This window comes from Nannobrachium achirus (assembly GCF_963921795.1).
Source record: "Nannobrachium achirus genome assembly, chromosome: 11".
Taxonomy (NCBI): Eukaryota; Metazoa; Chordata; class Actinopteri; order Myctophiformes; family Myctophidae; genus Nannobrachium; species Nannobrachium achirus.
In genome coordinates, this window is record NC_137820.1 from 47981881 (window position 1) to 47996747 (window position 14867).

Genomic DNA, 14867 nt, shown 5'->3' on the forward strand with positions numbered 1-14867 from the left:
GCCTTCGTGACTTCACGCGAGACTACAGAGGGTAAGAGGCTGATGCAGTGCTTCTCAAACCTTTTCATGTCACGGACCCCCACATTGACACTTATTTAATAGCCCGCTGACCCCCATTTGAAAATATATGCCAGGGACCCCCATTAGAGCAGTGATTCTCAACCATTTTAATTTCAAGGACCACTCATTTCACATAGGCTAGGGACCCCCATTGATTGATGTGATTTAATGATTAATCATCTATGTATTAAAAAACTAAACATGCACAATAAAGCACAGTTATGTGAATAGCATAATTTATGGATTATTTTACATTTTTTTTGTACATAACCTCAAATCCACTCTCATTAGCAGCAATCTGGGACATGACAAAATGGACAAAATATGCGTCTACTGAAGAAAAGCAAGATCATTTCTGATATAAAGATAAAGTGTAGACCTATATGTTTACACAATATTAAAGGGAACATTACAATTGATGATAAAAAGTCTTTAAAATCTGTGACCCAATTGATAAAATACTTAAAAAGGTTAGAGGGCCCGCAAATCATACCGGTTTTATGAAGGCTACTATCACAGCCTATAAACATAAATCTAGTAGGCTAGTCTACAAAAATGCTCCAAGCAGCAGTGCAGGGTATTATAGTTTACACAGAAACACTTTTCCAGATCCTAAGAAAGTATTTTGTACACTACATCTCAGGGTTGCAACTTGCAGGCCTTCTCAATTCTTGGTTCTAAATTTATTTTCTATCTGAAACATTTTCTTCTCTGGTAGGACAATGCTGCCATCTTCTGGTCCTTTTAAATTCTGCAGTGTGTTTCTCTGCCAAGCATGTAATGTTTACCCCGTCTCTCTTTTAGCAGGATATCTCCAGTGGTTTTGCATAAAACTTGATTCTAAGCAAAGGAAGAACTGATTAACTTTTCATGGCAATTGGCCAAAAGGGGACTTTTTTGTCTTACATCCTTATATGCCTTAATACATTCTAATTGCCCTCTATATAACATCTTAAATATTGTTTATTTTAGAAATAGATCATCTTTTACACCAGGACCGGTCAAGGGGGACAACGGCCATCGCAAATTGATGATGTAATTTGTCCATGTGGTGCACTGCAGCCCTATGGAATGAAACGAATGCATGACATGACGTTTTTAGCTTTTTACTCGAATACTAAAGAAATACTTGCTCAATTATGACAACATTTTAAATGTAATAACTTGGAGCCGGTTGTGTTTTTTTAAATTAAATCTCAAAAATAAAAGCCACAATTTCAATTTAAAAATGGTGAGCGCATCGGAACAGCCGACCCCGTTGTGGGTCAGTTGTTATTCTAAATGTCATGGTAAATAATTTATAAAAAATTCAAACTCATAGAAAGTGTTCAGAGACATGTTTTCTTTTACTTGATTTAAACAAAGTATTCCCCCCCCCCCCCCCCCTAAATTGTATTAATTTAAATCACTTTGAAAGGTCACTTCCGTGTTGTCTGAGAGGCACAATCGAACCACCGAGTTGTTCCTGGACGTAGGCACAACCTACCCCCCTGACAGAGTTTTTTGTAAAACATAATATAGGTCTTGATTTTAGATACTGACAGTCAAAACTTACATGTGATGATAGTGGACAGATAGATGATTTAATAAAATAAGGTATATTGTGACTGTTTGACGACTACATTCTCTTTTTGCGTCTTGAAGAGGTGATCTGGAAAGCAAGCGAAATGCACGTTTGCAGCTGTGTTGACCCGGAAGGGGAGGTCCAAAGAGGCCAGAAAACCGATTGACAGCATTGGATTTGACATTGTATTGGCTTCATGGGGGTCGCACCAAATTCTGGGCCCTGGGTACAAGGATTCACTGGGGGCCCCTGCACAATTATTTTGTGCTTTAATTATTGAAAAATAGCAGATATACAAGCTCACAGCGCGGCACCGAGTGCCGCGCTGCGAGCTTGTAGATCTGCTATTTTTGAAAAATAGTGAAAAGTCTTTGAATATTTCAAATCCTTCTAAGGTTTTTTGAAACACCTATGTTTCTATGACAGCGGTGCTCAAACCTTTTCATGTGAAAGACCCCCAAAATTGATATGTATTTGGTCACAGACCCCCATCGACCCGTGCACCATTGTGCACATTAAAGGGTAAAATGGGGGCAATTGAAGACATTAGTCGATTTTAATCCTGGCAACATGTGTGTTAATATCCTGCTTGTTGTACAAACTGTCTGCAGTCTGTAGATGATGATGCACTGTTACACCAGCTGGTGGGGCACGTACCACACAACAATATTTGTAGTCAGCCACAGGGGTTGAAAGAAAGTATTCACACACACACATGCACACACACACACACACACACACACACACACACACACACACACACACACACACACGCGCACACACACACACACACACACACACACACACACACACACACACACACACACACACACACACACACACACACACAATCTGTAAGCTAGCTCACAACGCATTGCACTGCATTGCAACACGTTGCGAGCTTGTAGATCGGTAATTTTTGCCAAATGTGCAGGGTTCATGTGGTTAAAGGGATACGAAACACAAAATCACTTTTTCTATAAATATATATTATAAAAGAAATGGGTCACTTGTGATAGGGAGCAATGAATGTAGGTTCGATTTGCCCATATGCTTGTGGATTCAGAGCTTTCTGTTGTCTCTGTAGCTATTTCTGTGTACTTCCAGTTTCTGGGTTGAAAAGAAATATTTGGCGCCACTCATTACATCACCATCGCCGACACCACCGTGTTTACATGCCGTTGTGCGGCTGCTGTGGACAGACAGCCTGTCGTCTGACACAATGGTAGAAAATATACTAAAATGTTTTACTTGAGTAAAAGTATCAATACTGCAATGTAGAACCACTCTGTTACAAGTAAACGTCCGGAATTCAACGTGTACTCAAGTAAAAGTAAATCTACAAGTTCACAACGCGTTGCTTCCGAGGCGCCTTTGTGAGCTTGTATATCAGCTATTTTCTTATTTTTTTTCTATATAATTTTTATCCCACAATTTTGTAACCCATTTTTTCACCCAGTGCTAATTGCCTATGTAATCCTGGGCTCTGCACTCCCTCTGCCGTGCCTGGGGAGACAAGGGACTGACCTCATGCTTCCTTCTATGCATGAGGAGTCCAAGTTGCTTCTTTTCACCTGACAGTGGAGATTTCCCTGGTTTGGACGTAACGCGTGGAAGGACCACGTTATTCCAACCAGTTCCTTTCCCCTCCATCAGGCGCCCCGGCTGGCTAGGGGGAGGCATTATTGAGACCAGGATTACGTGCATGTTTTTATGAGGGTATCAATCCTAGGAGAAACGGGGAGAACATGCAAACTCCACACAGAAAGGCCCTATCACCAACCCCACCTAGGGTGTGGGCGCTGATGACGCGGAGGGAGGAACACTCCGCCAGCGTCCCTCGGCGGGAATTGAACCCAGGACCTTCTAGCTGTGAGGCAAAGCGCTAACCACTGCGCCAAGGCCAACGCGTGTTTGGTGGTAATCCCGCAGCTGGTCCGTTTTCCAGCAAAGTGCAGGGAAACAACGATCGTGCCGCCGCGATTGTCCGTTTTGTCAGACGCGCGAGAGATTTGACTGGTCCGTTTTCCAGCACATTCCAGGGAAACGGGGACCGCGATTGGCGGCCCAACCTCGACAGAGAAGTCCAGCATCCATCGCTCCGGTTGTCCCCGCGGATTAGACAACATGGCGTGCGGTAAACAGCCCACAGAGCACAGTGGAGAAAGTTAAAACCGTGGATACGGACGGCTCGTAGACGGCTTGTTTGAAAAATACTTTTTTTACCGGTAAATATGCAGAATCTTTATTTTTCCACCTGCAGTGCCTATAGTTTTAATTATGGTTTCCGAAATGCTAAAAGTGCTGACAGCTCACTGTGGTACCTTTAGAATATAATGATATGCACGCATACCTCCGCCCCCTCGCCTCACAACAACAGATAACCACGCCTACATTTCAGATTTCTTTTCATAATCTGAATTCATAGAGGCGGGGTTTCCGGTCCCTTTAAGATACTCACCTCTGGAACCACATGTAATTCTGTAGCAGAATACATCATTTTGCCTGCCTCTGCTATAATATAGAGGATATTATCTGTGTTATATCAACAGAACCTTCTTGTCTGACAGTCAACATTTTGGTCAAGGTGAAAAAAAGAGAGATGAGACAGGGATCCGTAGGTGAGACAAATGTGTTCAATCACAACCCCGTCCAGATACAAAGCAGCTGAAACACCATTAATGATTGATTTTGTGATTACATAATTGTAGTCGATTTCAATTTTCTCTCTCTCTCTATAACGCTCTCTCTCTCATGCTTGCATGCACACGCACACACACTGAAGAGACCTGCTTTTGTAAGGGCGTATAATCAGGGGCGTCACACCAAATTCTGGGCCCTGGGTACAAGGATTCACTGCGGGCCCCCCATGAATGTTAACTATTGAAAAATAGCAGATATACAAGCTCACAGCGCGGCACCGAGTGCCGCGCTGCGAGCTTGTATATCTGCTATTTTTGAATAATCGTGAAAATGTGTGCAAGAAACCTATGTCAAGGACCCCCAAGATGATATGTATTTGGCCACGGACCCCGATCTCAAAATATTTAGTTCCAGGGACCCCCAGAAGCAAAATTTGAGTTAGACATGTTCACTTAAAAAATACATATATTCAAAGATTTTCACACATTTTCACAACTTTTCAAAAATAGCAGATCTGCAAGCTTGCAGCGCGGCACTTGGTGCCGCGCTGTGGGCTTGTATATCTGCTATTTTTCAATAGATAAAGTTACTAGGGCCCCTCCACCTTGGGCCCCAGTAACTCAGTCCCACTTTCCTACCCCTTGTGACGCCTCTGCGTATAATAAGAGAGAGAGAGAGAGAAAGGGAGAGAGAGACAGAGAAAAAGAGAGAGAGAGAGTTAGAGGTGACAGCAGATAATACGTTGATATATAGCACTTTGGCATTTAGCTTTAAATGTCTTATCTTGGTGTTGTGGCCCTGCATACGTTTGTGTTCACATACAAAGCCTATGTGTGTGCTTCTCCTTAACCATGTCACGTCTGTCATTCTCCCTGCACCATCTGGCAGATAATGGACAAAGAACTGAACAAATAAAAGAGAAAATCTGAATGCATGAATGAGTGAAGCAATCTTGGAACATGGCAATGAGCACTGCTGATTAATTCACTTCACTTCTATTCTTTCTTTCTTTCTTTCTCTCACTCTCTCTCTCTCTCTCTCTTACGCACGCGCACACACACACACACACACACACACACACACACACACACACACACACACACACACACACACACACACACACACACACACACACACACACACACACACACACACACACACACACACACACACACACACACACACACACACACAGAGAGAGAGAGAGAGAGGTTATTGACTTCAAGGAGAAAGGTTTCGAGCAATCATCATGTTCAGGTCCTTTAAGTGGAATCTAATGTAACACTTGGCATTGTGAGGCAGGTGGTGAAATGGCTACAATTTAAAAACAGAGTACAAAAGCACACAATCTGACTCATTGTGTGAGATCACGCTGGGGACAAATCTATTTAAATAACAGATTTGGACCGATTGCTTCGATGTGGGCACAGCACTAAACCGGCAAGGACGTGGACTCGAGTATGATAATAGAACACAATATGGTGTTCACGTGTTGAAATATTGTGCATGTCATCTTCTTGTGTTGCTAATGAAGATGAGAGCGGAGAAAATAACGCCTCTACACTGAAATGGATGCATGAATTATTGTGTGTTATTGTGTTCACTGTGCATATATTGTGTCAGAGGACACCGTAATAATGAACAGAAAGAAACAAAACAGTTGCTGCTATACATCAGCTTTGCTGCTCAATACAACTACAACATCAGCCATGAGAGATAGACCTTTATCCACCTCTTTCCGCGGGAATTTACTGGAGAATTCTATGCACCACACTTCCGGTTAACAGCAGACATACAAGCTCACGTCGCGTCGCAGATGCAACCGTTGTGAGCTTGTAGATCACACTCGGCTGCGGCACTGGAAGCTCTGTGCAACTTCTGCGCAATGCACGATGGGATGTTGGAAAGTTGTGGATACTGTAGATAGACCTTTATTGTTCCCGCATTGGAAATTCAGTTGCCAGAGGTGGCACAACAGTTAAAGTACAGATTCAGAGTAAGAGAAGTAATGTAGCCTAATGGGGGTCCTCCCTATGTTCCCAGGTTCTATGTTCCCCATGTTCTATGTTCCCCATCCACCCTCTCCCAAAAAAGGTTCTGTGTTCCCCGCCCAACCCCCCAAAAAAAGGTATCCACCTGTTTCCGCCAGAATTGACTGTAGAATTATTTGTGGGACACATCCGGTTAACAGCAGACATACAAGCTCACGTTGCGTCGCAGATGCAACCCCTGTGAGCTTGTAGATCACACTCGGCTGCGACGCCGGAAATCCTGCACGCCTTCTGCGCAATGCACGATGGGACGTTGGAAACAGGTGGATATGTTCCCAACTCAAATGCAGGAAATGGTGGGACAGCTGAGCCTGGGCAGTGGGCACTTAGAACACGTGGGCAATCTTAATTTATGTGCCCACTCGTCCAGTTGTCCAGGTGCCCACATGTCCCTAGTGCCCAGATGTCTCCACCCGTAAGTGCCTACTTGTCCAGGTGCCCACTCATCCAAATGCACACATGTCCCTAGTGCCCAGATCTCCACCCCTAAGTGCCTACTCTTCCAGGTGCCCACATGTCCCTAGTGCCTAGATGTCCTGGTTCCCACTCGTCCAGATGCCCAGTCAAATATATGGTGCCCAGATGTCCCTAGTGCCCCCCTGTCCCACTAGTAGGCCTATTTGTAATTTCTCCTCATTATGTTCTGTTGTGTGTGAGTTGTCATTAATAATTTGAAATTAATGTTTCCTGCATTTTTGGATGAGTGGGGAACATATAACCTTTTTTTGTGGGGAATACAGAACCTGGGGAACATAGGACCTTTTTTGGGTAAGTGGGGAACATAGAACCTTTTTTGTGGGGGTAAGTGGGGAACATAGAACCTGGGGAACATAGGTACAGTCCCACCTAATGTACAGCACATGAGGGAGGATGAACCCTGGTTAAACTGTTGTCTCTCTGCAGTTCACTGTAAGGTCTGCTATACTGTTACTTATACTGATACAGCTGTATGTCGATGAATTTACTCTAATGTTTTTTGTCTCTTAAGAATCCAACATGGAGAAAAATAAATAAATACACAAATAAATACTTAAAATGTCTCTGTGGGCAAACAAACAAAGTGCCTTCTTGTGTAAAAATGCAATCACTCCACAACAAGCGAGCGTGCCAAAAAGGCAGACCGATCTGTTTTCTTTATCGCAGGCGTCTCAGATGACGGAAGCCTGAAATTATAGCACAATAGCAGTCTGATATTCTGCTGCAGCTCCCCTCTCTGTGATAATTGGATTTCTACCTAATTATCCTGACACAGACTCTTGGAAAGCAGCTGGTGTGAAACAAGTGTCAGTTTATTACATTCCATGAGAGTCTGCGGGAGAAGTGGGGTTGTAACAGTAATGCATTGTAATGTAATTGTAATGTATTGAAATGTATTCAGCCACGGGCAGCTCACTGTGGCTGTGACAGATATCAGACACGGATGGTGTGTTGCTTTGAATGCACGATAATTGCATTTACATTTCTACATTTGTGTGTGGCTATCTCCCACTTACCTTCTATCTCATTCACTCTCTGTGACTCACTTTCTCTCTCTGAACCACCGTAAGAATCAGAAACACCTAATTGCCACCTTTGAGGTTTTATACAAAGTATTAGTGTTGTCACATGCTTCATTGACAACCTAATGTAAACTATTAACACTGAACTACTGACAAAGTACATACAGGACTCATGACTCATGAGTACAACACTAGTAAGACGCCCTAAGGGCGATCTCCATATATGGGCTGCATAAAATCTCCATGGTTGCCCAAAAGGGAAACACACTATAGTACTAGTGCGACTTTCTTTCTTTCTAGATAAACTTTTAGCCAATGAGGAAGCAGCATTCTCGGTGACGTCACCTTTATAGAGTAACCCCACTGACTTGAATGGGAAGTAGAATTAGCAATACTTCAAAACACACACACACACACACACACACACACACACACACACACACACATAGATTAGATGTCACAGATGGCTCAACCAATTCCACTCTTGCTATAGTTTATCAAACTGAAACAATTAGGTTAGGTGAAGCAACCAGCATCAAACCCAGTGTCGCAACCAGTTATCATTCTGAACTCGTTGTCACATTCTCTGCTGCCTCTTCCAATAAATAGCAACTGCAGCACAACTGTGTCTTTCCCTCACTTAACTCGAGCACCATCGAACCAAACGACTTCAAAATTTGGCGTGGATCTGAAGGTGTGTTGTGCTGGGTCATGTTATGCATATTTTCCTGTGTTGCCCTCATCACTCATTTTGTATGTAGTGAGTGGTGAGGAGTGACTGATTGAATACCAGCTGGCTGGTGTGAATGCTAGTGATTGACTCCTGTGACCAGGGGGGAAATCTCGCTTTTGCGAACGCCCATCATTTCGACCGAAGGGTTAGCGACTCACTCCACGGAAGTTAAGGTTAGGGTGAGGGTTAGAGTCGGGTGTCGAAAAGATGACATGTAGTAACAGCGACACGCTCTCTGACCAGGCAGGAGACTATCCACAACTTTCCAACATCCCATTGTGCATTGCGCAGAAGTTGGACGGAGCTTCCGGCGCCGCAGCCGAGTGTGATCTACAAGCTCACAACGGTTGCATCTGCGACGCGACGTGAGCTTGTATGTCTGCTGTTAACCAGAAGTGTGGTGCAAAACATTCTCCAGTAACCTCCCGCAGAAAGAGGTGGATAAAGATGGTTGCCACCAGACCCTCTGGTGTCTTCCTCCCTGCCAGTCTTCAAACCACACCACACAAGTCAGATGTTTTGAATGTATTTGCCTTGTCAGTATTTAAGAAGCTCCACTGCTAACTTGGGTTATTGATAATGTAGGGGTGCGTGTCTTTTCCTTTGTTTCTTTGTTTATTCTGTGTTTTTTAGTTAAGTAAGATATCTGTGTTTTGGGTTAAAGGTAAGCATAGGGTTTCTTTTAGTTAAGTATATTATACTGGTACCCACCCTGAGGTCATTTATCCATGTATGTTTTATAACTTGTAGGCTAAAATAAACCACTAGGCTTTTAAGCTGATGTTGGCTGGATACGTTTGGGGACTGGGAAGGAGGGAATAATTGTGTTGCGTCTGGCAACCCCTTGGCCGGGTCGTAACAGTGCAAAGTCAGCCGACCAGAACAGAAAATTCAAAAAGGTGTCTGTCTCTCCGAGTCCCTTTTATACCCATGTATGAAGTCATATGAATGTAGAATTTATGTTGTGGAACAATAACAGATTGTACAACAATAGAAAGACACAGTACTACTGTTAGTAGTGCCTTTCTTGTACTATATTTACTGACCATAAAGCTACTACTGCTAGTGCATAAAAGTGCCACGGCTACTATTGCTAGCAGCACCTTTAAAGTAGGCTACTATTTAGACCAGTGTAATTTCTTCAATAATATATATTTATGTATTTACTGTATTTATGACCTGAGGGTCAGACAATGTGTGTAGGGTATTTTTGAAGCGGTGAAAACCGCTTCCAATGAATGGCTTTGTGTGTATCACGCCCATACATGGTCATTTCAGTCCAGAATGAACAGGCTTTTTCAAAAACAGAATGTCCGTTTAATTACCATATATGGTGGTCTCAGTCCAGAATGAACAGGGTTATTCAAAAACACAATGTATGTCACCTCATGTCCATATATGGTCACTCCAGGCCAGAATGAACAGGTTTTTCCTGTCCCGTACGTGCAAAATATCAGTCCAGAATGAATAGGCTTTTTCAAAAAGCAAAATGTCCATATATGGTCATTACAGTTCAGAATGAACAGGTTTTATCTGTCCTGTACGTCCAGAATATGTGTGTAATGTCCCTCCCGGTCTGATGAATGGATACTTTGAGGATTGGTCAAGCTTCACATGATAATTTGGCCCTCCATTCTTTATATATTCATTCAGAATATATAAAGAATGTAGAATTCAGAATATATAAAGAATTAATAGATCACAGAGTCCATAACTGTATAGATGTATAGATCTCTAGAACACATAGAATAAAAGTTCACCGCTTCACTTCGAATTTAATTAGTGGAAAGCTGACTCCTAAATATACAAATTAGAGGTCACCATTACAGAAAACGGTTTAGTACTCAACACGCATTCCCCTTATTATTTTCTATTTAAGTGATTTTTGGGCATTCTTAGGACATAATTTTCAGAAAAAAAATAAAATACTTTTTTTGTCTATTGTAATGAGGTGTAGTGGGGAGAGGGAGGGGGGACTTTCATCGGACATAATAAAACCAGCCTAGCAATGTGGCGGAGTCAAATGGACTGATGGGTCTTCCAGAGTTACGCCATGGCTCCCATTGGGTCCCAGGCAGGAAGGGGCGGGTCTTCCAGAGTTATGCCAGGGCTCCCATTGGGTCCCAGGCAGGAAGTACAACAGGCTCCTGCTGCATCACTTCCAGGACCTCGGGGGCGAGGAACTTCTTGTCCACCACCACCTCGTACACATACTCAGAGAACCAATCATCTGTCATGATCAGGTACCCTTTGTTTCCGCGGTCATCTCCCCAAGAGTTCTCCACTCTCCACTTCTCATAACCCTCCTTACCGTCCTTGTCGGTCACAGCAGTGAGGATCATGGCGTGGGTCATCAGAGAGTCTCCGTATATCAGCCGCTCTGCCTTGGACAGATTCTTCACCGACACTCCAAACACCAGTTCATGGTTGAACACGTTCATGTCATTGATGCCCAGCTTGCCGTGGAAATGCTTCCCCACGTCACAACCAAACCACACCGCCTGTCCCTCCTTGATGGAGTCGGCGGCAGCCTTCTTGAGCAGCTGGATGGGCTGGTTGTTGTACAGGGTGTTCCGTCCTCCCACCAGGTTCCCCAGGTATTCCACACTGTACAGCTTCCCGTATGGGTTCTGAGGGCGGGGGTCGTTGACCAGGCAGATCTTGTCCTGCAGGTTGTACAGGGGTTTGACGTGCTCCCTGTAGAACTCCCGGGGGGTGAGGGGTCCTATGCGGTGGAATTTCTCGTCCTTGTCTCTGTACTCCCAGCAGATGGTCTCGGGGGGGCTGCCCAGGCACACGCTGGCCACTCGGAACACCTCCTCTATCATGCTGTCCACGGCGTCAGAAAGTTCGGCTTTGGTGGCGTTGCTGGCCACCATGTTCCTCAGCCGTAGGCAGTACTCTCTCAGCTTGTGATTGAGGATGCCGTTCATTCTACGCGAGGCCTCCGAGCTGTGGGACTCCGGGAAGCACTTCTTTGGGACGACTCCGTACTTCTCGACGAGGTTGACCAGCATGTCCCACTGTCCTCCGTCATTGGTGGGGTTGGACAGGAGGAACTGGACGAGGCGGCCGTCCACCGGCTCCTCCCGCTGAGCCGACTCCACGCAGGCATGAAGGTAGTAGTAGCAGCGCTCCACCTTGTCCCAGAAGAACAGATAGGACTGACTGAACTCAAACTCTTTTATGTTAAACTTCTTCATGAAGGGAAGTCGCATGACGTTGAGGCACGAGAAGATCCAACATCTCCCGGAGTTCTTCTGGTTGGTGACAGGCTTGCCCTCGGTGGGGACAGAGTGCTGGAAGATGTGCACGGTGTCCTGGACGGTCTGCCGGTGCAGACACGCCTCCAGGGGGTCCATGCACGTGGACACGTTCTGGGCCAGCAGGTAGCGAGGCTCCGAACGCAGTCGCTTCGTAAAGGCAGCCACCTTCTCCTGACACAAGCCTGGGTCCATGTTTCTGAAGACGGGTGTCGTGAGGGTTTATCTCTCTCTAGTGCTATTGCAATCTCACCAAGTCTAATTCCAGTCTAATTCCAAGAACAAGAATTTGGACAGTCTTGAAGTTCAGAGCTCTGCAATGTTAATACGTGGAGAGAGAAGGACCATCTCTCATGACTGAGAATGCACTTGACTATTGTATAGCGTCCCGCCATGTTTTCTTTTGTCATTGCGATGAGGTCATGATGAGTCATCCATGTCCAAATGTGGAGTCCCGGATCGACCATGTCCAAACATGGAGACAATGATGTCTGAACTAACTCTGACCTCTTGAGTAACAATATATTATGAACAACCCGGCTGGCTGTCCAAGTGCCTCTGAGCCATGCATTTGGTTAGTAGTATCACCCACACTACTATGGCACCTCTCTGGATGCCAATACATTGAACTACACTATAGCACCTTCCTGCCCTCTAGTCTATGGTCACTCATAATACATTTAAAAGGATATTTCACTTTGAAATACTTCTGGGGTCATTTCCATGTCAACGCTGACTTTCGGGTGCACCTCAGACAGTTTATCAAGTAGCTTGATTAAATATTTAGATATTATTATGCATGAACACCTGCAACTACAAATTACAATCAAATGAATATCAAATATTTAAATATCAGGCACACAATTGTCTCAGAACATAGATATAGACATTGTATTTGTGTGTATGTGTGTGTGTATGCATATTGTGTGAGAATCTATGCATGCATGCATGTGTGCACCAGTTCATGTGCGTGCGTGTGTGCGTGTGCATGTGCATTTGAGCAGATTGAGTTAATCGGTTTTCTCAGAGAATAAATAAGGCCTGGCTCTAAGTAGAATTCCCATTACTGGATTTACTGCTGTGTCCTGCTATGCGTTTGTGTGCATGTATATAAACTAGACCAGGTCAACCTGGTTGTGCCAGACCCTGTCTGTCATCATCATTTATGACATCATGCCTTTTATAGGCATGTCATCATCATGTCATCATCATATATACCCTTTATATAGAAAACCCGGACAGACCGACATTTGCTTATGTAGGCCTACCCATTTCATGGGTCTGGCAAACACTACATATAATACATGCGAGGTAAAGTAAGGCGCAACTAGTAATAATAAACAATACAGAGTAAGTAATTAGTGTGCAAAAAGAGTATTAGTATACAGACTTTTGCGTAGTGAATGAACATCAAGGATGACGTATAATAATACTATTTATATTTATTGCACCTTCCTTGGGTTACTGAAGTAGGATATTAATTATATCTAGACCTATAGTTTACATTTTATTTAAAGCTATATATATTGTATATTAAAATTGCCTTGTGGGTGTACGTGGACAGTGGACGGTTAGTGCCACAAACATAACATGCCTATATGGAGACTATTCTAGCACACAGTTATATAACCCTAGCTGCTGTCACTGATGATGTCACACTCTGACATCGCTCTGTGACATCACAAGCTCACGGATCGGCTTGTAACTCGCAGCGTGTTTGATTGATTGATTGAAGACTTTATTAGAAGTTTGCATAGGAAAAGGTACAGTTTCATGACAGTACAGTTCACTGGTACAAGGTCTACTAAAAGGCGATCCTAGAAAAGACTAAGCTTATTTCCACAGGAAACAATTAAAGTATCTCATATAAAGTGTTGCTGAGGACCCACGTGAGTCTGGTGCCCGGTGCGAACTGTTGGTCAGATATGCGTTTGTCCAGAACCACCGTTCCCATCGATAATGCCCGGAGGCATCTATGGAGATCCGCTTTACCAGAACCACCGATCTGAACAATATGCCCATATACTCTATGTGCATGCTATATGTGGGCATATACCAAGCCCCCAGTACTTTAAACTTGCCTTATCAAACATATAATTTTCGAAATGTCTGAGTGTCTGTCTGTCTGAAACAGCGTTTCTCCTCAGTGGCTGGAGCAATTGATCTGAAATCGCATCACCATTAGCATATGAACACACCTGACATAACTGTGAAGCCCGTTTGTCACTTTCACAAATCATATACAGAGATACATGGGGGACAGTATCTCTGTAGCCATTAAACGAAACGGGTTTCTTACATTGATGCTCCTACATCATGCAAGCACCAGTTAAAGTTACTTTCCATCCCTCATATACTGTGTGCACAGTGCACATCCCATAACCCACACACTGCACATCATTTTGGAGCTCATATCTTTGAACGGGTAAGGGCTAGTTAACATGAAAGCACTGTGACCAAAGATCTACAAGCTCACGTTGACACCTTCTTCTTAGTTGACCGGATTCCCATGGGCTCTACCATATATATCCGAAAATAGCAGATGTACATGCTCACAAGCTCATAGGATCCACATAGCTCACAAAGCGGCCGGCACACTGCGACACATGACACGTTGTGTGCTTGTGGATCGTTTGTTTCCAGTGGATGTTCGCGCCAGAATGCGGGTGCTAGGGTTCAAGTCGTTGGTGTTTCCCTGCTGCAGTGTCCTGGCATCAACTGCCTCAGTGTGTGTAGTTCACACTGATGTGTTAGCTCCCATTAGCCTAGCAGCCTGGAATAAAAGCTTAGGCTAACAGGACAGAAGACTGTCTCAACACACTCTGGAATCAACACAAAGTAGCCCCCCTGGACCACTGGCACGCTATGAGACCCTGCACGCGTGCACATGAGTGTGTCTACATGCACACATGAGTGGTGTGAGTGAGTGAGTTATTTGAGTGTGTGTGCGCGCGTGTGTGCGTGCGTGTGCGTGTGTGTGTGTGTGTGTGTGTGTGTGTCTGTGAAAAAACAGATGTTATGTTACACATGACCTGCTTGAGCCATGTTATAATA

General features: G+C 44.1%; 1 protein-coding gene across 1 annotated transcript; it reads right to left on the minus strand.

Annotated features, from left to right (window-relative positions):
• Positions 1-10649: 10649 nt before the first annotated feature.
• Positions 10650-12008, minus strand: LOC308294010 (bleomycin hydrolase-like; the record flags this gene model as incomplete). Its single annotated transcript, XM_080736706.1, has 1 exon — positions 10650-12008. One exon carries the CDS (start codon positions 12006-12008, stop codon positions 10650-10652), a length of 1359 nt encoding a protein of 452 aa, XP_080592832.1.
• Positions 12009-14867: the final 2859 nt, after the last annotated feature.